The 25981-nt window shown below is 44.9% G+C and overlaps 1 protein-coding gene across 3 annotated transcripts in view; it reads left to right on the top strand.

Annotated features, from left to right (window-relative positions):
* The window catches only part of STOX2 (storkhead box 2), a 145371-nt gene that overhangs the window by 37671 nt on the left and 81719 nt on the right, over positions 1–25981 (top strand). Inside the window, exon 1 of one of the 3 annotated variants that reach the window (XM_017674802.3) lies at positions 6727–6897. The exons of the other annotated variants lie outside the window; for them this stretch is intronic. Within the exon in view, the coding sequence (XP_017530291.3) occupies positions 6732–6897 (166 nt within the window). The 5' untranslated portion in view covers positions 6727–6731. Of the gene's footprint in view, positions 1–6726; positions 6898–25981 lie in introns of those variants that run through there. 3 annotated transcript variants of the gene reach the window in all.

Here is a 25981-nt window from a genome sequence, read left to right as displayed (position 1 = left end):
GCAAACCTTCAGCGTTAGCCTGCTTCCCCTGCATTATTTCCTCCCATTATACTTACTGCTATTTCATATTTCTATAATTTACTATTTGCTTATTAAATTATCTCTTCCCATTAGGATGGAGATTCCTTAATGACAGACAGTTTTGTTCTTATTGCTGTTACTGTGTTTTGTTTTTAAGCTTTTATATCCTGGGATTTAGAGTGCATAGAAGTGCTCAGTGAATATTGGTTCAGTGAACAAAACAGTCCTTGGTTCAAGGAGGGCACAGGCAGGGAAGCCCTGGGACATCTCTGTGGTATCACACTGCATCATGATGTGGTAAGTAAGCACTGGAATGGAAATGCCCCTGTTACATAGACAGGACATGGGACCCTAACCCTGCCGGGTAGTCGGGGTGGGGGTGGAGGGTCGGGGGCAAAGAGAAGATGGAAAGTTTGTCAGAGCATTGACCACACTTTGCATCTGGAAGGATGAATGGGTGTCTTCCAGGAGGGCAAGGAGGGGCTGAGCCTCTTAGGCAAACAGGGCAGCTTCCCAGAAGGCGTGGAGGTGGGAAATGACAGTGTTCGGGCATGGTTGTAGCCTGCTGCATACCTTGCCCAAATGGGACTCATTGGGCCACCAAGAGAAAATGCAAGAACTTCTTTTCAAGTTATTCTTTTGAGTGAAAAGTACAAAAGAAATTTAAGGCTTATAGATTGATGCCAGGACCTTCCCTGGATACAGGCATCAGGTGGTCGTGTGTCACTACAGCCATTTCACTGTGGCCCTGTGCTGTGTTTTACTTTTAGGATTACTCCTGACAGCATTTCATCTGTGCTCAGTAAGTAGACTTACAGCCCACATGATCTTCCCTGTTTTGTCATGAGATGAGGAGTGGCCATGAAAATATTTTCTACCACTCAGAAGTCAGCTAAGGTTATCTCATGGCAAAATGCTGGGAGGAATGGCTCAACGTAACAATATGGTATTCTTCTTTATAAAATGGTGAGAGTTACAGTTTTGCTGACCTCTAAATACTAGGCTGGTACCAATCACTACTATCTGCAGAACCCACTGATACTGTGATTTTTCAGCTAGTCTTTTGTGGTTAGTCAAATGTGAATTGAACAAAGAAATCCACGGAGACATTGTGTTGAGTTGTGGCTGAAGTCTTGGGTGGTCCCGTAGAATATTGAGTCTCAAAGCTTGGCAACAGAAGCAAAACTTACTGACTGTTGTGTAACAGGGTCAGCCTGAGATGTACACAGAAAATGGAAAGATTTACTTAATTGCTACAATTGTCAGTCACGCCAGTCAGGCAACAACATTTCAACGTTTTCCCTGCGACTTGTGAAGAGGTGTGGAGACTTGCATCAACTCCTGTTTTCATGCTGAAGCCTGTTGGATTTTGTGTGAGAAAGCCCATGATTCGTCCACTTGGGCTTCAGAAAAATATTAGGTCTTTCTAGAAGAAAGCCTCATCTCTGTGAGAGCGTGCCTAATTGCTCCTGGCTTTGTAAGTGACCATATTTTAGTGCTGGCTTTAATTTCTTGAAGCCTTGTGAGTATAACTTCATATTTTCCAAATGCACAGATACAGCTGTAATACATGCTGATTTGCAAAGATGGTTTTTCAGTATGAGGCAGATTAAAAGGAGATTGCAAAGCTGGACAAGGGGGCGCACACTGAGATTGTGGTGAATTGAATTCTTTTACTTGACTGAACAACCTGATTAAAACTCTTCTGATTTTCCTGAAAATATTTAAACCGCTTTGAAAAGCGACTAGAAAGCTTGAAAAAAAGACCATGTTGGGTATTTCCCCAACGAAGAGAGCAGTAGATGATACTAAATATGTGGCATATTTAGAAGAAAAACAAATTCTGAGATTTACCTCAGGTAACAAAGTTTGTTGAATATAAGTCAGCTGATTCATTTTCAGTGTCAAAACCTTATCAGAGAAGATGGTTAAACATTTTTATTTCCAACTGTATTCACATGTGAATTGAGACTTCTCCGTGCTAGTTAATATAATGCCTAAAACATATAATATTATTATAATGCAGTCTGATTTTTGCCTTAAACTCTTCAATATTGAACCAAATGACTGTCAATTTCTATTTTTAATTGAAAAATTTATTTTGAAGTATGTATTTCCAAAAAAAATAAGATGCATGATTATGTGTATTTTAATTTTTAATGTTAAAATTTTATAACATCATCTTATTTCATTGAATTTGGTAGGTTAGCCTTTATGTATCTTCGGCAGGTGACACTGGCGTTTCTCTCCTGGCCACCCCTCCTTCCCCAGTGCCTTCACTATGGCCGACAGGATACAGGATACTGGAAGGCAGTAGGAACACAAGCATACGGAGACGGATTGAGTGTAGTGATGGGTGGGGACGGAGGGCAGGAGAGCAGAGAGAGAGGACTGGATGACTGGGGCTCGCCATGCCGTTCCGCATGCCTGCAAATGCACGCTGAGAAACTAGAGGTTGGCAGAGTGGGGGTACAGATGACTAATTTCGTGTGATGAGCAGTTCGAGTTCGTCTATGTGTCTGGGAAGGATACTCCATTGGCAGTAGGAAATAAAGATTTAGAGCTCAGGAGGGAGGCCTAGTGGTGAGAGTTCCGGAACTCATTTCACTTACAGGGGTCTAAACTAAGCATGAGTGTCATTGAACAAGTGAGACTGAATGGGAAGAAAGGGTGATTGGCGATGGAACCCCGAGAGGTGTTTAAGCAGAGGTGGAATTGCAGTGCTGAGCAAGAAACCAGATAGGGACCCAAGTCCAGTGGGAGATTACCCGTTATATTGGCAAGAAGAAAAATGTGTGTGTGTGTGTAATATTTAGGAAATATTTAATATTGAAGAGTATGAGAATAAAGACCAAAATAATGAGCGTGAATAATAAGCATTACAAAAGTCAGGAAAGGGGAATTAAGTCCAGAATTAAAAAGACTTTCTGGTTTCCATGTGTGGAATCCCCAAGCCATAAACAATGAGACACCTGGGATACCCTCCTTGCCCATCTTCCGAGAGACCCACCGCACAGGTCTGCAGGTCTAACCTCGAGGGTTTCCCCGCCACCCTGCATCCTCCCTGTTAGAAGTCCAGTTCCGATCGGCGGCGTCTCACTCACACTCTTGTAGCAGCCTCCTAACTGTCTGGTAGCTCAGGTCTCTGTTTCCCAGGTTATCCACCGCTCTGGCTGGGTTTTAAACTTTAACAACTTTCAAAACGTACTTCACAGTGGAACCCACTTTTCAGGTCTCATTTGTTAACGTCTCTCGGAGCAAGTGTTGCTTGGAGGGCATTACTGGGAGCTGCAGGTGTAAGGCGCGCAGCGTGACCCCCGCCCAGGCAAACACACAGGTGGTCCTTGTAAGGAGAGAGCAGAGCTCTCTTAAGAAAGATCCGAAGTGCTGAAGCTTTCTGATAAAACTGTAACTAGTAGTTTGGAGCCTGGGTTAAAGAAGACAAAACAAATCTTCCAGAACTGACAAAGGGACAAAGCCTTGGTCATCCACCTTAGTTGGCTGCCTCTGGAGTTAACTACCCCTGCCTCTCCTAGTGATTCGGTTCAGCCAACCCAACCTATTTACTGCTTGCTTCTTCAGGGTCTGGCTTTTGGGCCTTGGTTCCAAGGGCATTCTATTGAATATGGGCCCTGGATGATAGCACCCCCCGGCATTGCCCTCATTCAGGGGCGGCTGAGTGGAGCTGTAGCTCTCCTTCCAAAATATCCATCAGCCCACCCCCTATTCTTACCTTCAAACAATGAATATTTTGTCATTTCTAAATCAAATGCAATTCAAACCTCTCCAGAAAAATTCCTGGTCACCTGACCCCTCCGTGCAAATAGATTCCCACTTCTAAGCCCCTTCTTATAGAAATTCTAAAACTCATTGCTTCTTTGCTTAAATCCCTTCAAGTGGTTCACATTGCCTGTGGAATAGGATACAAAACCCTTAACTTGGCCTACAAGTCCTTGCTTGATCTGGTGCTGATTTCCGCTGTAATCTCCTGACACACCTTTCTCTTAGGCTCCAGTTTCAGCCACACTGGCCTTTTACTTCTTCTGACAGAAACCAAGGTTCTTTCCTGCCTCAGGGCCTTTGCATATCCTGTCCCTGTTTTCTGAAATACCATTTCCCCCACTCTTTGCCTGGATGACTTCTTCTTCTGTAAGTCTAATTCAGAGAAGTGATTCTTCTTCATAGAACTTAGCATAGTTTGTACATTTATTTGCTTACTACCTAGATTACAAGCTGTGCGGTGTCACATTTGTTATTTTGTTTGCCCAGCACCCATCACAGGGCTGGCGTATATTAGATAGTCAGTCATTATTTGTGGAATGAATAAACATTACAGTTGTCACAACAGTCACCATTAGTCTTCAGTCATAACTATTATAATCATTCATAAAACCACTTTTGGCTCATGGGAGGTACTAATTGTTGAATTGAATTGAGATATCTAAATGCCAATGTCTCATGCATTCATTAGTACAGTTATTTTTTTATTGCCATTATGGTTCTTTACACATTGAGTCTTCTATAGTGTCTAAAGTGGTTGTGTGTGCGAGTTCTTAGCAGAGCTCTTTATGAAAGAAGACATTTTAGCAAAATGTGCCGTTTGGGAGACTATCCTTCCTTAACTTTTACGTATCACTGAACATTAGCTGGTTGGTTTAACAATAATGTATTTTGATTCATGTAAATGTAAGTTAAACTTGGTGGTTTTATTTGTTTGTTTACCCCTGGTATCCCAAGAGATAGAGCGGTTATCCTGGCCCCAGTTTACAGAGGGCAGCCTTGAGATCCTGCATGGAAGCTCTAGGCCTCGATTTTATAATGCTTGTGGCTTAAACCGCACCCCCCTTGGCAAGGCTCTCCAAGACCCTTGCTGCCCCTAAAGAATCCCTGGGATAACACCGAATTGTGCTCCAACTCCCAAATCTTAACCATTTAGAATACAAAAAAAAAATTTTTTTTGGCTTTGTTTTTTGCGGTATCAGCCTGATAAGATAATAGCCCGGTAAAGATTTCATGTCCCTGTCTCTGCACCTTGGCACCTGTGACAGTGGAACAACAGCAGAGGAAGTGATTTTGGACGTTGCATCGCCGCAAATCGCACCCATGTGAAATAAAATACAATGCCGGCTAGGGAAAAATCAGGTTTATTTTTGTTGCTTATAACACCAAAGCATTTTTGGAAACCTAGACGGCCGCGGTCGGGGCTCGCGGCCGGGCGGCCGCGCCTTTAACTCGGCGTGACCTCGCGGCCCCCTCCGCCGCCCCCGCGTCGCGCGCGCTGTTGTTGTTTAGCGATTGGTCGCAGGAGCGGGGACGGCTGTGCAGAGCCGTGCTGCGTCCCGGGCTGCGGACCTGAAGGCGGCAGGTTAGCGGGCTGGCGGTCACTCCCACGGGGGATCCAGGGAGACAGGAAGAGCCGGAGGCCGCCCGCCCCGCGTTTTCCCGGCGGCCTGGACCAGGTGCCCGGCGCTGGTGGCTGGCGGAGCAGCTCTCGGGGGCGCCCCCCACCCCGGCTGCAGCTGACTTCGGGGTTGGCGCAGGTGGGCGAGGCCAGGCGCCGCAGACCTCCCTGTCTCGGCCGAGGGGACCGTCTCCCTTTCCGCGAGAGGGAGGGACCCTCCTCAAAACATGTAAATATCCCAGCGCGGGCTCCGGGCTGCGGCCCCCGCCGAGGTCTCTGCGCCGCCGCAGGGTGTGTGACGCGAAAGTGAGGCTGACAGGCCCCGTGCCCTGACTTCAGGCCGCCCGGCCACGAGCAGGAGGCTGCGCGGCTGCCCTGCGCCCCGCCCCTCGGCGCCCGCCGCGCGCGCGTGGACCGGCCGGCCCGGCGGCCCCGCCGCCCGTGGGTAGGAGCACGCCGGGGCAGGGGGCACATGCGTGTCACGCGGCGCGCGCGCGCACACGCACGCAGCACCCTGGGCTCGGAAGGAGGAAGACTGACGAGGCGCTGTAGCCGCGAGGACGGCGGGCTCTTCCTGGGATCCGCGGGAGCCCGCCTGCCGCGCTGCCGCCTGCAGAGCCGGGGGATCCCGCGCGCACACGCCCCCCATCCGAGCCTCTGGAATGAAGACTGCCTCCCAAGGACTGCAGGGGAGGCAGGGCCAGCCCGGGACCGCGGGCCGCGCGGCCGGTAGGCCCGGGGGGACACCACCCGGACGCTGTCATCCCCGCGCCTCGCTGTGAGCCGCGCGGCGCGGAGGGTCTGCCGCCGCCCCTCCGGCCTCCCGGGCGCCCGGCGCCGGGTCAGCCCCGCAGGCCTCGGCCGCCTCATTTGTTTGGGTCTTTTGTGCCGTGGCTCCCAGTTGGCTAAGCACTCCTGCGCTGAATCGGGCCATTGTCTGCGCTCCCATTGCTTTCACGCTGCAAGTCTCGGCGCCCCCACCCCGCCCGCCCCCTCCCCGCCTCCTCCTGGCCGGGGAGCCCCCTAACGTGCCTTTCCCCCCAGGAATCTGGAAGCTATAAGCCGGGCGCATTGCAAATGAAGTGTAATGCATTGTGGGACGTGTGTAAAATCGGAGCCTTCCCCGTGGGGGTGTGTGGGGGCGTGGGGAGGGCCGGACCCGCCGCGGGCGGTGTAGACGCCGACGAGGAGGGGCTGGGAAAATGTGCGCAGAGTCCGCCCGGGTCGTGCCCGCCGTAGACGGATGAAGCTGCGCGCTGCGCCCCGGCGCTGAGGCCCGAGCAGCGGGCGGCAGGGCGCCCTCCCCACCATGAAGAAGACCCGGAGCACAACCTTGCGGCGAGCCTGGCCTAGCTCGGATTTCTCGGACCGGGCCTCGGACCGCATGAGGTCCCGCAGCGAGAAGGACTACCGCCTGCACAAGCGCTTCCCCGCGGCCTTCGCGCCCCAGGCGTCGCGAGGCTACATGACATCAGGTTGGTGACCGCGTTTCTGCCCCTGCGGGGCCCGCGGGGCGTGCTCTGGGCGCCGCTGCCGGACGCCGAGGTGGGCGCACGGGCGCTGATGGATGCATAAGTTAGGGGGCAAGCAGGAACAAATTAGCTCCCATCCACCATTTTGTACCTCCGCAAGATCCACAGCAGGGCCTCTCAATATGGGGTTGGAAAGCGATTAGTTAGGTAAAATGAGGGAGGGGACTGCCGGGCGTGGGGCTGCGGGGAGATGAATGGTGCCAGTCCCGGCGCGGCAGCTGCCTTGAGCCTTGTGGACAGCCTGCGTCCGGTGTTGCCTGCAGTACCGCCTGGCTTGCTCATGCATGGTGGCCAGTTATCCTAGTGGGCATTTAAACAGCCCCTTTTCTTAAAAGGGAACAGGTTCCATGCACAGTTCTGGATGGTTTGAGTAGGCAAGAGAGCCCTGCATCCATCCCAGGCTCTTCCGATTTGCACGCAGAGAACTCAGTGGGAGCTCATTGAATGCATTCTGTGGGGTAATGGTGTGTATGCAGATTGAACGCTCACATGATTCTGTGTGGATTTAACATGTTGCTTTGAATTAGGTGGTATAGAAAGAATGGAGGCTGCGTTTGCATGTCAGACAGGAAGGACAGACAAAACGGTGGATGGAAGTGAAGCCTTCAGAGAAGGTTTCATCTTAAAATGCAGTGTTAAAAAGTGCTGTTAAATTTCCAAAGAAGTCACTTCCATTTGGAAATGGCTTTGGTGTGTGACTTTGGAACCCAGGGCCAAAACCCTAGAGGAAATGCTGAAGGAGGAAAATCCTGGAACTCTTTCCTTGTTTTCTTCTTACTTTACTGTTGACCACTTGTATGTCATGCTGTGTAAGACATCGGTTTTTGTTTTTCATTCTGAAAGAATCAATTTTCTTTTAAACATGATATAATGGAAGAACTGCGATTAATTTTTGGAACCACATAGTATACCAATCATTCTAAGCCCTGTCTTAACTGGAAAGATTGCTTTAAGCTTGCAGTTGGTACTTACAGTCTAGTACTACTACCTTCCTTCCAAAACAGCAAGTTTTTAAACCTGGGGCCAGTATCTTATGCTTTAAAAATGTCCATGACTATAAACCCTAAATACAATAACTGTCTTTTTTTATTGCAAAATCTGGTGACATAAAGATATTGTACTGTTTTGGCGCTAAGGCTCCCTTGATTGTTTCATGAAACGCTAAATTTGTAAAGGAATTGACACCTGCCGTTTACACTTAAGTCATTGAAGCCAATCTCTGCGGTGGTTGCTATATTCTTCAGAGTGTGACAGTAAATTTTGAAATACACCTGGATCCAAATCTAACCTCAAAAAACCTATGTACATAAGTGCATGTCTGCACTAAGTGTTCCTATAATCCCAGGTCTCATATGCTAAAGACTTGATGTCTTGGTTCCACACTGAGTAGTTCCCCCCCCTTTTCCTCCTCTTTAGGAACCAGTACTGGTACCACATATGAGGCTGTGAAAGGGCAGGTAGCCGTAATTTCTTCAACAGACCTGCAAGACTCCAATGATTTCAGGCCTGTTCCCATGGAACCTATTTTTTGACTGTCTTGGCATATAGCTTCATTGTGATCACACACTCATTCTTTGCCAAAGAACTTCTCTTGCGGTTGTCAGTCCTGCAAGGCATTTTTAAAGGGTTTTAGGATGAGAATTTACTTAATTCTTGTTTCTTACTTCATTTCTTGACCTGAAGATGGTTAAGCTTGTCTGACGGTGATATTGAAGGCTAAGCCGTTGTAGGTTGGTGGTTTTCTATTTAGATTTAATGTTAGGTTACTATGGAGAAAAGAAACCCAAAAGGTGGGAAGAAGAGCTATGTCCAGTATTTTCTGGAGTGTCCCCTAAGGGTACAGTGTCTCATAGGGCTACGGGGTTGGTTATAATATGGTTCTGTCCAGGGAGGGAAGGATTTATTCGTCCTTTTAAGTGTTAGCTAATACATTTAATAAGAGGTGTGTTGGTGCTAATGGAAGGAAATAGTAAATATTAAGACAAACAGCTACAACGAATACTGGGAGAGTAGGTGGAATCTTTCTCATTCGGATCTTCTTCTGGGGGGAAAAGGGGCTGTCTTACCAATTTGCTTTTCAAATATGGCTCCTTTCCCAATGTGAGAGTTGATAGGAAAAGATGGTGTATTGACACACTCTGAGGTCATTTACAAGAAGTTCTCTTCCTCTTCAGAAATGGGAAGGAAATCCACTTGAATCAAGTTAGTGACTCTGGATACAAACAGAGCTTTGTCCCATAAAATGAAACAGAAAAGGAAGCAGCTTAGAAAACACATGAGGCTTTTCATATTTCTTCTTTCTGTTGGTTCAGTCATTTGGCATAATAACCGCTGGTAGTATTATGCTTCGTTTTCAGTAAAAAGAGCATTTTGTTGTTGGGTTCAAAGGATAAGATAAGCCTCATTGAAGATGTACTAAGTGACTTAAAATAACTTCAGTTTGAGACTATTTTTAGAAATACCCCCACACCTCCACACACAAATATTCCTTAAAAATATGGGGGAAGTAACTTCTTTTAAGCTTTTTTCCCCTCCTTTTTAGAAAAGGAGAGATCCTTGGAAATTTTAATAGTTGTTCTTTTGGTCTGGCATACCCAGCAGGTACTCTGAGTTTAACTGTTTATTAAGGCAAAATTACAGGTGGTTCCATAATAGCTTTCTAATGAGACAGCACTGTTTCGGTCTTTTCTCTACTAATAAGTAATTACCAGTTTGAAAAGTGATTTATAGCAATCGTTTGACATTTAGCCTTAACTTTTCCATATACCCTCAGGATAAACTACCCATAAGCTCAAGAGGTCAGAATAGGCACATGTAAAACTTAAAGAGATTTCTGCAAAAGGACAGTGAAGCACAGAATTCTGGAACTCTGGAACTTTAAATCTTGAAGATCATGCCTTATCCGACTGTTTAAGCTCCCAATTCATGCTACCAAATCTAAAGTAATCGTAGGAAGCCACAGGCCCCCTGGCAACCAGCAGGTTCACAGGCCATGAGAAGAGTTTATTGTTCATCTTGAATATTAATTTCCCAGTGGTAGTTTCTGGGCAGAAGGGGGAAAATCTTGCCTTTTGTTCAGATCAAGATGAATAATGAAATGTGCATGCATTATCTGAAGAAGAAAAGGGATTATATCAAACGATTGTGGGACCATTCTTCTTCATTTTCTAAAACTATAAATTATTATATTAACTAGATATTTAATAGTTGTCCTTTTGGTCTGGCATACCCAGCAGGTACTCTGAGTTTAACTGTTTATTAGGGCAAAATTACAGGTGGTTCCTGCAAAGGTAAAAATGAAACCTTCCATAAAGAGAGAAATATCTAATTCTTAGTGCTTTCTATATGAAAACGTGCTCATGTATGTCCTTGAAATGATTTTCACACCAGACCTTTAACTGATGAAGTTGTTAGAGCCTTCTCAGCTGTGTACTGTGACCTCGTCGCAAAAACAATGCTACTAACTTTTGATTTTCTTACTCTCCTCTTCCCCAGTCCTGGGAGGGGTGCTTTTTTATGTTCCATATGTAATGCCACCAGTTGTTGGGCATTGTGTTGATCAAGATCAGAGAGTAAGCTTTCTACTGCAAAGGTTCCACGGAGCATGTTCCTAAAAGGTGATGCTTATGAATGAGACACCTCCAAAGTCATGGTCCTGTTAGACCGATACTTGTCACTTGAAAGAACAGTAAAGCAGACAATGTTAAGTCTGTGACTTTCAAGGATTTGAAAAGAGATAAAACAATAGCCCCAAACTGACTTCTTAAAAAAATTTAGATGCCTATCTAATCAGTGGGAGGAATGAACAGCACACCTCCTGGGTGAGTGTATTGGTTTTCATTTTATAGCAAATGAATTCTGGGGCACTGTTGACTGTGTGGCCCAGTTCCATATGTTCTGTTATTTTAAGAGATATGAGAGTTTTCTGGGAGTGGAGGCTGGACACTTGAGGTTCTAATCTGAGCCCGCCACCAACCAGCTGTGTCCCCGCTGAGTAACATGACCTCCCTCTCATCTAGAAGGGCTCCCCCTGGTTCACGCTGCCCTCACAGCATTGGGCCCCGCAGTGGCTCGGTAATGAGCGAGCGCAGGACTTCTGAGCACTTCCACAGACATCATTAGGAATAACCTTTGCCCTCTCTCCTTATTGGAGTCATGTGCTTTTGTGCTCATTTTGCAGTGGAATCCTATTTCCTGTCACCCCCTAAACGCTGCATTTAATGTCTGCATTAGGGCTGGTCCTGGTGACCAGAGTAACGGGTGGGGGTGGATGATGGATGGAATTACCCCTCTTATGCAAGTTATAATCACGTGCAAGTTTTAATAAACAGCATCCTGTGGCCCCCTGGTTCCTCTTTGCAGAGCTCCATTTTCAACCTAGCTGCTCCAACTGTGTTTTAATTTGAAACTACCTGTGTTGACTCCTTTAATCAGGCAAGTGGAAGTGAGGAATATTACACTTGGTGGTGAATGACTTTATTCTTTATTTCCCAGGAGAGCATGAATGTGCTTGCAAAAGGTCACCTCTCTTGGTATTTCAGTATCTTTTACACTCTTGTGAATGTTTCTATGTGAAAAACGGAATATGAGTGTATTGTATAAAAACCGTAGCATTTTTACACTTCTAGAGCCATTCTGGTTTAAATTCCCTATACCCCAGAGAGTTAGGGCACTTCAGAAAACGGAATGTTCTTTGGTACAAGATTGCTTATGCTGAGTGCCCATATAACCATGAAACAAAATCTGATTAGATCCTTGCTGGTGGGATAATAAGCTTGACTTTTGAATTTAGGCTAGGCTTTTGTAGATCACTCATAGAAACTATGACGCCTAATCTATAAGATGTAAAGGAGAGGTTCTTATAGTTTATAAGAATATAGTCTATAGTCAACTCTGAATTAACCGTACCTACAGTAGCACAAGAAATGACATGAGTAACTTTTTAAAATTATTTTTTTTATTGAAGTATCATTGATATGCAGTCTCATATTGGTTTCAAGTATACAACATAGTGGTTCACCAGTTACCCATATTGTTAAATCTTCACCCCCACTTGTGCAGTTACTGTCAACATAGGAAGATGTTACAGAATCATTGACTATATTTGACATGAGTAACTTTTTTAAATACCTAATAAACTTTTCTATAAGTAGTTAATCCCAAAACTTTTTGCTTGAGGCTGGAATGAGCAGCCATTAGGTTGATCAGAAAATCCCAATTTCTATTACTTAAGTGTTTCTAAAATCTGCCCTTCCCTCTTCATCTCTGTTGTTTAAATCTTCTGTTTTATTGTAGTGTCTTCCAAGCTGACCTCTCTTCCAGTCCAATTCATCCCCTACATGTCACCAAAGGGCTTTGTGTTTTTGTCTTTATATTTTGTTCTTTAATCTCTCCTGACAAAACTGGTGATGTTACTTCTCTTTCAACATTGCTCATGCCAATGACTGAGGGCCAAGACTGAGGCTCTGCATGGCATGACCTCCCCCACTTTTCCCACCCCTTCTATTCCTTCCTCCCCAAGCCTGGCTGCCGGCTCTGAAGTCTTTACCTTCAGCCATACCTGTTGCTCTTTTGAGCTGCTCATAATCTGTCACAATGCATGGAAAGTGCTTCCCATCTTTAAAAGTACAATAGAATCCTGTTTTACTTTCCAGAACCAGCTCATACATCTCTTCTCTTTCAGTCTTTGTAGAGTGAATCATGCTACTCACAACACTGGATCTGTACTCGTGTTAGAGCACCACGGTCACATTGTGTCGTGTCATGAGTTTACAGGTGTGTCTCCTCTACTAGCCCATGAGTTCCTCAGTGGCAGTACCTGCTTCACTCAGTCGCTATTTTGCCAGCAACCAAAGAGCTTGGCACACGTCAGGCACTTAATAAATGTTTATTGGGTGAATGAATAAAACGGTTTCTCTTAAAGAATTGAATGAAGAAGTGTCTTGAACTCTTAATGTGAGTTATCCTTTTATAACTGCTAAATTTATATGTATACAAATATAAATACTATATATATATATATATAGTATATATACATGTAAGTAATACAAAACATAAGATTCTTTTCTTCAAGGACCTCTCTCAATGAGTTGACCATTAGCGAGCAGTAAGTAGTAGGAGACAGTCAGGAGTCAAGTGGGTGGACGTGGTTATCGTGAGTGGAATAGGCGTTCAAAGAAGGGAAGGATGTCAGAAAAGGCTGTCGGGAGAGGGGACTTGTTTGTGTCATGAAGGACTGGGAAGGATTTCAAGAGAGAGAGAGGAGAAGGGCTGGGGGAAGGTGGTAGCAGCAGTGAGAACCACAGATGAAGATGTCTGTGTGAGATTTGTCCTCCTGTAACTTTGAGCTGTAACTGCAAGGAATGTGTCGCTGGGCCAGGCAGGTTCTTGCAGTGTGGGTGGACTTCAGAGTTTACGAGGTAGGTAACTCATTGGAGAGTTTGGGAGAGAAATGCCGAAAGGAGCATTTTAGGGAGAGGTGTCTGGCAGTGCATGCAGGATACGTGGGAGAGGTGAGAATCTCGAGGTCGGGAGACCAGCTGGGAAGTGGTTGCGGGGGCCGATGTGACCAGCAAGATGATGGGGCCCCTCATTACTTTCCCAGTCCTGCTGGGCAAATGCATACCACCCACAAGGTTTTTTTTTTAACCAGGTCCTGTACCACCTGTACTTACTTGAGATTTTTCTTCCACTTGACCCACTTGTTAATTTAAATTAAATAGAAATTAGAAACAGAACGTGGTATTTTATGTGAAATTATGGATTTCCTTCAATAATGATATTTTTCAATCTACATTAAAATTAATACAGTACTATTTCAGTAAAAAAATATTCCACCAGGTACCATGTAAAAGCACCTCATAGATCTGAGTGGTCCCTATGGCCGCATGATGGGAAACTTGTGTCAGCCAGGAGAAGAGAGATAGTGTCAGCGAGGAGAAGGGGATCGGCCGTTCCTTGTCACCGACTGATGTAAGAGGCAAAAGAAAATAGAAAGTGAATCAGATTTTTGTTAGAAAAAAAGCAATAAATGACCAGTAAGCTGGGGGGAAGTGGAGCAGATAATGAGCTCCATTTTGGATGTAGGACTTGGTTGTCCAAGCAGAGAGGTCCTTAAGTACGTAAATGGACAATAAAGGTTAGAGGTATAGTTGGGAGGTCATCTTCTTAAGAGTGTTAGTTGTAAGCATGAGAATAACTTAGCTTTTTGGACTTTATGTTCTCCGGTAGCAGATGACTCACTTACTTCTATTGCCACCAGATGGAGGGTCAGTTGGATTCCATTAACTTTGAGTCCTACCTGGGTTTCTGAAAACCTGGAGAGTCAAGGTTAGGGTTGCTTGGAGATCATCTGCTCTCTGTTCCTAATAGTTAAAGTGCTTTTTAATTCTTGGATTTGTTTTTATTAATGTTTGCATTTATTCAGAAGCTATTGTATTGTGGATAAAAGGATATGGTTTTGAGATCTGCAGTCAGGTTTTTAAAAAGGGTCACAGCTTTGCAAGCCTTAGCACAAAAGACTAGACCAGCTTTGTAAATAATGTATATTTCAAACATCTGTCATATACCTATGCAGCTGAAAAATTATGGCTTAGGTAACTCACACACATAGTTAAAATCTCCATTTATCTTTCTACTTAAATCCATGATGGCTCCTCCAGGCCAAGTTTTCTCTTTTTGAAGATAAAAGAGAGATATTTGGCAGATGCCTGTGGGCATTAGGGGTAGCGGGACGTATGCCTGGCCCGATCCTTGATCCTTCCATTGACCATAGTTTCAGAGGGAGGGGCCATCTACCTTTGCAATTAACACCCCCGCCTCACCCGACTGCACATTCCTGTCTCACCGATTGCCCTAAGAGAGCTGATAGACCATTTATTGCTTTTGGCATATCCAGCTTTTGCTTTGAAATGACTCATCTCATTATTAGATGAGGTGAGGGCCCCCACAGTCAGGGAGGTATGTGGGTTATTCGCCTTTTTTTTTTTTTTTTTTGTCTGCCCAGTAGCTCTCTCTCCATCCTGTATCTGTGTAGTTCTTCACAGTTGCAGATTGAATGAGTTCCCCCAAAAGCTTTGTTCAAGTCCTAAGCCCTGGTACCTGTGCATGTGCCCCTGAAAATAGGGCCTTTGCTGGGGTAATTAAGATGTAATCCTACAGGAGTTGGTGGGCCCTAAATAAAATATGACTGGTGTCCTTGTAAGAAGAAAGGCACAGACACAGGAGGGAAGGCCACGTGAGGACAGAGACAGAGATTGGAGTGTCTAGAAGCCATGGAGGGCCAGGATTGCTGGCAGCCACCCAGAACCAGGAGAAAGACTGGAATGGATTCTCCCTCTTAGCGTTCAGAGGAAACCAGCCATGCTTCCGACTTTAGCTTCCAGAACTGTGAGAGAACAAATTTCTCTTGTTTGAAGACACTCAGTCTGGGTGCTTTGTTTTGGCAGCCGTAGGGAATGAATACACCCACCGTATGAGCCTTGGTGGGAGGCAGAAACCTCATGTCTGTGCAGACGAAACTGCTGCGGAGTTGCTTTCTGGGCCTGGGTGCGTGGCCTGGGCCCCGCCAATCTCACACTCCCATCAGATTTACTGGTAGGGTAGGGGCCTGGGGGCTGCCGGGCATGCTCCCTGGGGTGGCATGCTCTCATTCGGAGGTCCTGGGCGCTGGCAGGTGGTGGCCTACGGGGCATGTGGCAGTGCCAGCTGTGGCGGCTGGGCTCAGTGGTGGCTGTGGAGGAGTCCACACTGAAATGGCTCTGGCTGCAGAGCCCAAGCCAGGGTTCCCAGGACTCCCTAAAGTCCTCTGAGTTACTTGATACTGTTTCAGTGCACTCCTTTCCTAAGAGGCTATGTAGCCAAGTGCTTTAGAGCAGAGATACAGGGCAGCCTAATCCAGCCTTTGTGCCATAGTGGCTGGATAAACTTGGATAAATTACCTATTTCCTCACGGCCTCAGTTTCCTTGTCTGCCAAGTGGGAATAATACTGGTATGTACCCATAAGGTTTTGGGTGAATTATGTGAGTTAATATACGTAAAGTGCTTAGAATCAAGCTAGGCACGTAGGAAGCATTTTGTCAGTATTGCTTGCTATTAGTGTTATTAAAAGAGCCAGTTTTAGTTTCTGTTGCTTATAACAAGGAATTTCAAAGGAACCCAGAATCTCAACAGGACCTCCATGGTTGTCTTCAAAGGACAATGTGAAAAGGAAGCTATGTCTACATGGTAGAAGGACACTGGAGTTTTACTTTGCAATCATATTGTCTTCATTTTGTGACTAGTTTCCAGAGCTCCTTGTTTTTCCTTCTCCAATAATCCCTGTTTTCTTCCACTTCGGTCCAGCCACCTCAGTGTTTAAAACACAGCTCCTGTGCTGGCTCCTTGAGGAAGCCTCTTGGGCCTGCAGGCCTGTGATGGAGCAGCTGCTCTGAGCTCCTGGGCACCCTGTGCACACCTCTGAAGTGATGTATGCATTGGTCATCCTGTTCTTGTCGGATCCCCCTAGACTCTTTGAGAACGTGGCTCACGTCTCACCTGGATTTGTTCTGGCAAGTGCCAGGTATGTAGTACTCGTGCAGGAGTTTAAAAGGACAGCTGTGCGGACCCACTGCCTCGCCGACATTCCTGATAGTTTCAGTGAAATCTCTGACCTCTGCGTTTCACTTTTCTTTAACCATATTCATCATCGCTACTCTGAGGATTGAAGATAAGAGGCCTCTAGGGTAATTGTGAATCATTCTTGACCCATTCACACTGGGCCAAAGGAGAACTGGAGCAGTTTAGCTCTCCACTGGGTTGTGGGTCATTCAGCATCTTCTTTGGGGGTTTAAAAATTCCATCTGTAGTGAAATGTTCGAACAATATGACTTTTTAAAATCTACCAAGCTTCTAAGATTAAAAAAAGCCAGGCAGCCCTATGTTGGTGCTCATATACCCATTTGCTGGCTGTGTAATCTTGGGAGTTTATATGATCCATCTCGTTTCTCACCTTAAAATGAGGATAAAAGAACCTCGAATTTACAGTTGTCACGTGGATTAAATGAGCAAACACATGCCAGATAATTAGCAGAGTGCCTGACACATAGTAAGACCTTGGTACAGTTTTGCTTCTATATTCTTATTTCTTTTGAGGCATAAGTGCAGGATTGAGCCATTACTAAATGTTTTTATACCTGAGTTTGCAGAAGGGAGACCACAGGCAGCCGGTGCGGGGTCAGACGGAGTTAAAAACAGCTTTAAATCTGACTCTTATACTTGGTATTCATTTAATCAGAAATCAGATATTCCATTTCTTATTGATTTTGGTATGTGATCTAAGAAATCCCCAGAATTATTCATTTACCTAAGTGGTCTCACTTGTCCTTGAATTTCCATCTTAGGAAAAGTGGTAGAGAATCATTATGTATTCAGTATTCCTGGGAGATATAAATCTAAGGGAACTTGGCTTCACCTAAAATCAGAGAAATGGTGCCCTGTATAATCAGACTCAGTTTAATCTGAAATACTTCTATTGACTTTTAAGCTGAAGGTAAAGGGAATAGGCCTCTTCTGTGTTTCAGGGTGAGCTGCTGTTGTGTTTGGAGATGCAGCAGCCCAGCAGCACAGAGGCGCAATGTGAGAAAGCAAAGCTGTGAGTCGGAGGCACATCTTTCAAGGCCCAGTGGCTTCTCCTCCAATCAAGGGCATGTCCCTCCCTTGATTCGTTTTAAAAAGGTGGTGATGGCGCCATGGGCTTTGAAGTCACACAGTCCCCCGGCACTGTGTAGCAGACACAGGGGGTCCGTGATTTGGGGCCCATTTTTGACACATGCTTATATTTCTGCAGCTTTCCCAAGAGCAGGTGGTTTGCAGCAGGACTCGGGCGCCAGCCTGAGCCCGGGGAGGAGACAGGGTTTCCCGCCTCCACTGCTTTCGGAGCTGCCACCACCCCCACTTCACTTTGCAGGCACATGGGGTGGGGAGCTCAGCGCTTCCCGCTCTGCCATGTCCACTCCTGCTTCTGTTTTACATATTTGTTTCCTCCCCAGTTCTCCCCTCCTTAAAGTCAAGGGGAAAATACCTACAGAAGAATTTAAAGGGCACCTAAGGAGCTTGCTTTATATGGTTATGGTCAATTCATCGAACTTTCAAAGCCCTCCTCTATTTATGATTCCAAAATAGGACAGAAGCATTGGCCTTTGTTGGTTAAAGCGTAGTTTTTGGAGAAAGCAGATCTTGTTTTCCCATGTGTTGTGCCCTGCTTGTTGTGGGTGATTCAAATGTGGAAAATTTCAAAGAACATGTGTTTGGGATGCCAAAGGCATGCTAAGCAATGGTATGCCATCCTGATCTTAAGGGCCAGAAGTGGAGGTTTCCCTTGCCACACGCAGATGTGGAAAAGTGCATTCTGGCCAGTGGAGCCCCATAAAGTGTCACCGGGCTGGGCTTGAGGCCCCAGACTTACGGTAGGTGTGGTTAACCGGGGTTGCTCTTCAGCCTGGTGGCGGGAAGCCAGAGGTTGAAGGGCCTGGGACATAAGTACAGACTTCCTCTTGGTCTGAGATCCTGCTTCCCAACAAGATAACAGAGTTGCTGTGTGGTCCTGAAATGTACATATTAAGAGGGAGCTTTTTACCTTCAATTCCGGTCCTCCCCTGTGCCCGCAGGAAGGGAACCTTTGTTTATTGAGCATATTGAACTTAGTACCAGCCAATGCACAGGATTCATTTAGTCCTCAGCATAATGCTGGGAGGCAGCCACTAATGAATATTTTAAGTAGCACAGATGACAGATCAGATTTTTATACACAGACACACACACATGCACACACGCATACATACACACACTTTGAATCATGTGTAATTTGACTATTAGTGTGTATGTTAAATGTTAATAAAATCAGCCTCTTATTGTTAAGTGCACAGTAAGTATTTTCTTTCCCTACTCCAGGGGTGCATCTTGAACTAACTCTATGCAACCTGCTTGAGAGGACTGTGTTGTTCCAAGAGGAGAAATTTTAGAGTTCGCTGCCTCTTCTGATGAGTCTGATAACCTCAGATAGTTGTGCATTTTCTTGGAAAATAATCTCTGGTCTGCCAGCTGAAGTTGTGAGAGTGACCTCGACTTGCCCCAACCATCGTAGAGTCTCTAAAGTCTGTCAGGGGGGTTGGGGATGTGGGACAAACATTCCAGCAATATTTTCTGCTGCTGTCTAACCCTTTCTCTTCTTATCACTGGAGACACGGCATCTTCATCCATCTGTCCCTTGGAACCTCCGTGGTTGTCTTAGTTGGCCTGGTGTCATCATGAGCTGTCAGTCACACAGGGAACCTCCCCGATGCTTGGAGGAGATAAAGTAAGATTGTACAGGTCCCAGGTTTTGTTTGGCCCAAAGGTACCTGATGACAAAATTTGAAACTTCAAATTGAAAGAAGTCCCCCATGTAAACCTATTTTCATTCATTTGTAAACCATTTTCTTCTGCTGACTCATTGTCTCTTGTACTCCTCTTTACTTTTTTAGTCATGGAAAACTGCTGAAGAAATGTTTGATTTTGTGCAGTCTTAACTTTTGCCATCTGTTGTAAGTGATCAGACAGAACATTATTCTGAGCACAACAATAGGCCAGGATCCAAATAATTGAATAATCTGACAGTGCCCGGCACAGTAACTTAAAATGACAGTATCGGGGGGGTGGGGGTGGGGGGGCAAAGGAGGAATTGTTATAAGGCCCTGAATGGGGCAAAATAGGATTCGGGCTAAGGTACCTGAGAAATTAATAAGCTACGAATTTGGGTGATTTTCAAAAAAGTATAGATGGTTAAAATTGGGTGAATGGACTCTATTTTTGAAAAGAATCAGCACCTAGTTTAGAGAACATCAGACATGTATTATAAAATCTTCAGTTTATGGGGACGGTGGTACAGCATGGAGAATATAGTTAATGATCCTGTAACATCTTATTACATTGATAGTGATCTCACTAGTGAGAGTGAGGATTTAATAATATGGGTAACTGAACTACTGTGTTTATTTGAAACCAATATAAGATTGTATATTCATGATACTTGAATAAAAAATAAGTGGGGGGAAATGATGTAGAAGGAATGTATTGACCTGCAAATGTAATAATTATATTAGTTGCATCTCTTTACAAAGCAAGTTACAAAAGAGAATGCAAAATATTTATATCAAAATAATGCATATGTTAAAATATGCATGGAGAGACTGGAAAAAAAAATCTTCAGTTTGTGAGAAAAGGAAAATCAGGGTCCTTGTGATACCCCAAAGGAGGGTCACTCTGAGAAAATCCTTTGCAGGTTCTCCCAGTTTTTCAGTGGTCAGGGAGGATGAGTTCTGTAACCTGGGGCAATGGACGGAATGTGAATAGTGTGAAAATGTAATTTTCAGTTAGTACCTCTGCTAGTAGGTAGGAGAACTTGGGAAATCTGGCACCTGCATAATCCTTGGCATGTATAACATTTCAAGTAAAACCAATAAAGCAAACTGCTGTTCTTTTTAACATTAAAGAACAGTCACAAAGCTTTATGATATACAGTGTATTTTCAAAAAAGTAAAAGCTTCTTTTTAGACACTATGCAGTAGTTAAAAATTGATCTCTTGTTAACCCTTCCCTCATTTTATGACTAGTTGACTAGCCAACATTTGAATTCTGTATATACTAGACTTAAAAACCCTGGGTAAATATAACAGAGTTGTCAGTTCATAAATTTAAAAAATGGAATTTACCGTTTCTCTCTATTTTTAACTTCAGAATCAAGGCACCAAAATAGATAAACCCACAGAATGAAAATCTATTGTTTTAGATATGCAAATCTCCCAGAAAGCAACCTGGGATGGATTTGGCTAGTCAATTATTTCTTTACAGAAGAGGGTTTAACAATATACAGTAAATTACATGTACGGAAATTACATTCTGAGTTGGAAGACTTTTTAACAAATTCCCTGCTGCTTTGAAAAGATGAATAGTTTGCTCTTCAGGTCCAAGTATATAAACTCCGTAGATTCATTCTTTAGTCATTTGTTTTTTTAACCCTATTTTTTTCTCTTTGGAGTAAAATACACATAACATAACATTTGCCATGTTAATAATTTTTGCACGTACAATTCAGCAGTTTTAAGCACCTCCACGCTGCCGTGCAGGCATCATCGCTGTCCACAGAGCTCTTTCATCTTGTAAGTCAGAAACTCTGTTCCCATTAAACGCTGACTCTCCGCCCTCCCTCCCCACAGTCCTGGCTTCCTGTCTCTGAATTTGACTACTCTAGGGACCCCATCTAGGTGGAAGCAGGCAGCGTTTGTGCTTCTCTGACTGGCTTAGTACACTCAGCATAATGTCCTCAAGGTCCACCCACACTGTAGCCTGTGTCAGTATCTCCTTCCTCTTGAAGGCTGCATACTAATCCATCATGTGTGAATATATCCATTCATCAGTTGGTGGACACTTGAGATGGTTCCACCTTTTGGCCCTTGTGAGCAGTGCTGCAGTGAACATGGGTATATAAGCGTCTGTCGAGACCCTCTGCTTTCAGTTTTTTTTGGCTAAATAACCCAGAAGTGGAATTGCTGGATCGTACAGTAATTCAATGCTGAATTTTTTGAGGACACACCATACTGTTTGCCACATTGTGACCCCACCATTTTACATTCTCACCAGTGGCCACAAAGGGCCCAGTTTCTCCATATCTTCACCCACACTTGTCCTTCCCTCCCTCTCTCTCCCTCCTTTCTTTCTTACTTTTATAGTAGCCATCCTAGTGGATGTGAGGTGGCCTTAGTCAAGTATCTTGGAAAGCATAGATGCTCTTAGCTTCACTATGGAGCTGGAAGGAATGGCCCGTGGCCTGTGTGTGTCATCCCCCGTGCAGACAGAGGTGATGATGTGCTGGAGAATCCTTTGTAAGAAGGCTGCTCTTCTCTGGCCACTAAGCACAGTGGAAAGTCAGGACAGAGCCAATACAACCAAAGGACTTCTAGTTTCTTGTGCTTTTATTTGAATACTATTTTCTCATTTTTTCCCCCCCAAATGAGAGACATACTTAAATATGGGTAAAGTCAACCTTTCACTCAGATGCTGTTCCTATTTGTTCCGTATGCCCTGAGGCAGCGCTATAGGATGTGAAGTTGGGCCCCTTGCCCTCAGGTAGCTTAAATCATATTGAGAGCCTGGACTATACTTGGAGGTGAGCTGCAGGTAGAGAAATGTTGGACTTGTGAAAAGTCACAAGTCCATCTCAAGGGGCTGCTGCGGTACGTTTGGCAGTGTGAGCACTGAGTTGCCCTGCATTCTAGAGCTCCTCCTCCAGTGGCGGCAGAGATGAGGACACAACATGTGCACTGGGGCCCCTACGCACTGCCTGGGGACCAGGGCTGAGTTGTTTCCTTGAATAGAATCATCCAGGGAGCTTGAGAAATGGGCCCACGCCTTGGCCGCCCTCTCCGAGTATTCACATTGGTGGGTCTGGGGTGAGGCCCAGAATTAAAAACTCCTGGGGTGCTTCTGAGGTACCTTTAGGCTTGGTGGGCACTGGTTTTGCATCCTTAGCTAGGACCGTGAACCTCTCAGTCCATTCGTTCATTCATACATTCGTTCACTCCTGTCCTCCCATGGGGGATCCTGGACACAGGTTCTTGTTTTAGAGACTGAAGACCCACAATTGCCTGGAGACGTATGGGAAACAGTTGCAGGATGGTGTGATGCCAGGTAGGATGGAGCTGAGTGAAGCGTGCTGGCGTGCCACGGAGCATGAACCCACCTATCAGGAACCTAGCAGACAAGACAGCCTTCAGAAGAAGAGCTGGGGGCTTCAAGGTTCCTTAGGAGTCAGCCAGGCAGGGAAGCAGAGGAGGCTTCCCACAGGCACCTCTCTCCCTTTGGAGGCTGCTTGGGGTGGTTGGAGATGAAGGCGAAAGAAACTAGGGGCCAAGATTCTAGAAGGATCTTAAATTCCAGATTGAGGAGCTGTGATTTTATTCTGAGGGTAAGAGTTACAGAATTTAAAGCTGGGGCGTGACAGGCCGGGTCTGCATTAGAGAGAGACCCTCCCGGCTCGGGGAATATGGATTGAGGTATCTAGAAAATGGATCGGTAGACAGGAGGAGAGTGGATGTATGTGCCTGTAAGGGTAACAGGGGCCGGAATGTTGAGGGTCTCAAGCTGGCGATGTCTGTCTCCTCTTTGAAGCTGGGAGTGGGCCCCCAGCTCTGAGAGGCGGAGGAGGTGGTGGGCAAGGTGAAGGTCGAATGGTTGTGCTGGTCCAGAAGAGGAATGTGTGGATGGATCGGCGGGCACCCTGAAGAGCCCAGCTGGGGCCGGATGCCACGAATCTGCAGTGGCATTAAATTTTAAATTTAGTGAAATTTGATTGAACGATTTTCATACCTAGTGCTTTTTCATCTGAGTACCAAAGTGGAAAAAATCAGATATTTGGATTTTTCTAGGATTGGCACATTGCCGAGCAGAAGGAGCAACAGCAGTAAGGGAGGGTTCCTTCTCTCCCATGTTGTGATCGTGGACTGAGGCCAGAGCTGGGCGTGGCATGCAGGTCTGGGGGCAGGGGCAGGGGCAGCACATGGGAAGGTCATCTGTGCGTTCTGCTTAATCCTCCGGATAGGGCTCTCATGACTCTAGCTACTCAGAAGGTGAATCCGAATTAGACAGGACTACAGTAGGCACAAATTTGAATCTCATTTTCAAGGGAAGTCACCCAAAACTCACTTTTAAAGTTGTTTCAAGAATTGTTCAAATCTGAATATAGTCTCATTAAGAATTTTTCTTCCAGGACCGCCGGTGTTCTCTCCAGCTGTAGTTAAGAAAAATTGATCATCTCATTAGGCCTTTGTCAGATGGGATTTGCTATGTATATAATGTTCTGCTAGACAATGTAATAAATATAACTAGGACTAGAATTGCACTAATTTGGGATAATTAGGAGGAAGACGTGTCTAAATAAGTGAAAGATTTAAATTTTATAGAATGGTTAATGAAATGGGGTCATTACTTTCATGCCCTTAGGCTATCTAACAGGATGGATAAATTATTGATAATTAGCATATCAGTTGTTGCCATGTAAGAGATTGCTCTGTTAGTATTTGAAAACAGGTTATTTTTTCCCTTTTTCAATAATTGATATGGTCCCTTAAAACTTATTTATGCCACTTATGTGTACTAACTAAAGTAAAGGTGACCTTCAGCCTAGCCCTGTCCCAAAATTTCTAAACTCCAAATCGGCAAATTTCAAATTAAAACGAAACTTTGTTAAACCGGAGGATGAGGTCATTCTGCATTGTTAAAGACTTCTTGAGTCTCTTGCTTTCTCTTTAAAGAGAAAAATACATGTTTCTACTTTCTGGATGAGAACAGGTATGTTTTTAAAATTCATAAATTACACATTAAAACACATAATACATAAATACATCATGCGTAAATATTCAAGGTAAATAAATTCATTATTCCAGAGAAATTTAAAAAACAAAGTTGAAAATGATGGTATTCGATAAGTAATGAAAATTTTAAAATAAATAAAGCATTCAGGGTAAACACTGAGTGGTAAGTAAATATGCCACAAGGAATAAAGAGATAAGTTGTTGTTTTCTCCAAAGACTATTTTAGCATTCATGATGATAATGTCCTTCATTATTGAGGTCCTATTAGGTGACAATTACATTCTTTCATGCAATACAACAGCCAGCGTTGCAGGGTTGGTACTATTATTGTATCAATTTTTTGATGAGGAATCTGAGGTTGAGGATTACATAGCTAACAAATGTCAGCGCTAGGATTCAACCAGATCTAAGTTTTCTAAGGAAAAGCCTTTAGTGCTCCATCCTTCTTTTTGGAATGAGGATCAAGCAAGTGTTTTAAACCAGATCTGTAAGAATTAGGAGATGGAAACTGGGCAGTGTGAGTCAAGTATCAACATGCTGTGAACAGAAAGGAGCAAAGTCGCATTAGTGCAAAAATGGCAGCTTACCATGAGGATCAAACAACACTTCATGATGAGTGTCACTCATTGACCCCCAGTTTTTTTCTAGCCAGCTGCTGCATCTTTGCACACACAGACTTTTTGCTTGATTTTCTGAAAGTGGAGACAGCATCAACTGGTGACTCTGGGCCCAGGAGGCTGCCTGAGTTTGGACACAGGCTCTGCATGTCACCTGCTATGTAGCCAGGCCTCTCTGTGTCCCATGTGTAGAATGGGATAGTAATAGTAATAGTGGGATCGTTTTGAGGATTATATCTTTAGGTAATGGTTATTATTATTCATAATAAGCTTATGGTCTCAGTATAGCGGTAAGAAGCTTTGGGTCTCTAAAAAGGGTCATTTATTTCTTAGAACTATATTCCCCCTTTTTTTTTTTAGAGGTAGGAAAGGCTTGACTGCCAGTAATCACAATCCCCCTGACCTATAGGGAGCTGTTTTAAGTAGTGTGTTTAAAATAGATTGGCTTTGCGGGATAGACGTGGTACTTTCTCCGTGCACGTGTTTCTGATCTGGAAGTAGCAATTAGGACTTAATACTCCTGAGGTTCCCAGCCGATGTTTTTGATAGGAGGTAGGAGTGTGCATGTGTGCTGGTGTGACATCCTAATTATTGCCTTGTTTTGCCCTTTCTGGGACTTACCCAGGGCTGTACATCTGTGAGGAGAGTGTGTTCTGTCTGCTGCCCTAGGAGATACCCCTCCTTCTCCTTGCAGGTAGGTGAGCAGACCCTCAGGGCGCAGACTTCCCACCAAGTTGCCCAGAAGCTAACTGGGCTCTGTGCCTCTCCTGGCTGTTGACAGACTTTCTCCTGGAGGCTGGGATGGGCCAGCACCATAGTCATGTACTCTGCAAATGCAGATTTTGTGCTCAGCTGAATAGAGGCCCTAAGGATCCATAGTGTATTATTTCTTTGGTTCCGTTTTGCATTGTTTACTTACCGGCTTTGTGGCAGCTTCTTTCTAGCAGATTCGTTTCACTTCAGGGCCATCTGTCTTAAATGCATTTGTCTCTTTTGCCTTGGGTAGGATGGGGAGCGTCTCTAAC

The sequence above is a fragment of the Manis javanica genome, chromosome 12, assembly GCF_040802235.1.
Source record: "Manis javanica isolate MJ-LG chromosome 12, MJ_LKY, whole genome shotgun sequence".
NCBI lineage: Eukaryota > Metazoa > Chordata > Mammalia > Pholidota > Manidae > Manis > Manis javanica.
This window is presented reverse-complemented; position numbering and strand designations above follow the sequence as displayed.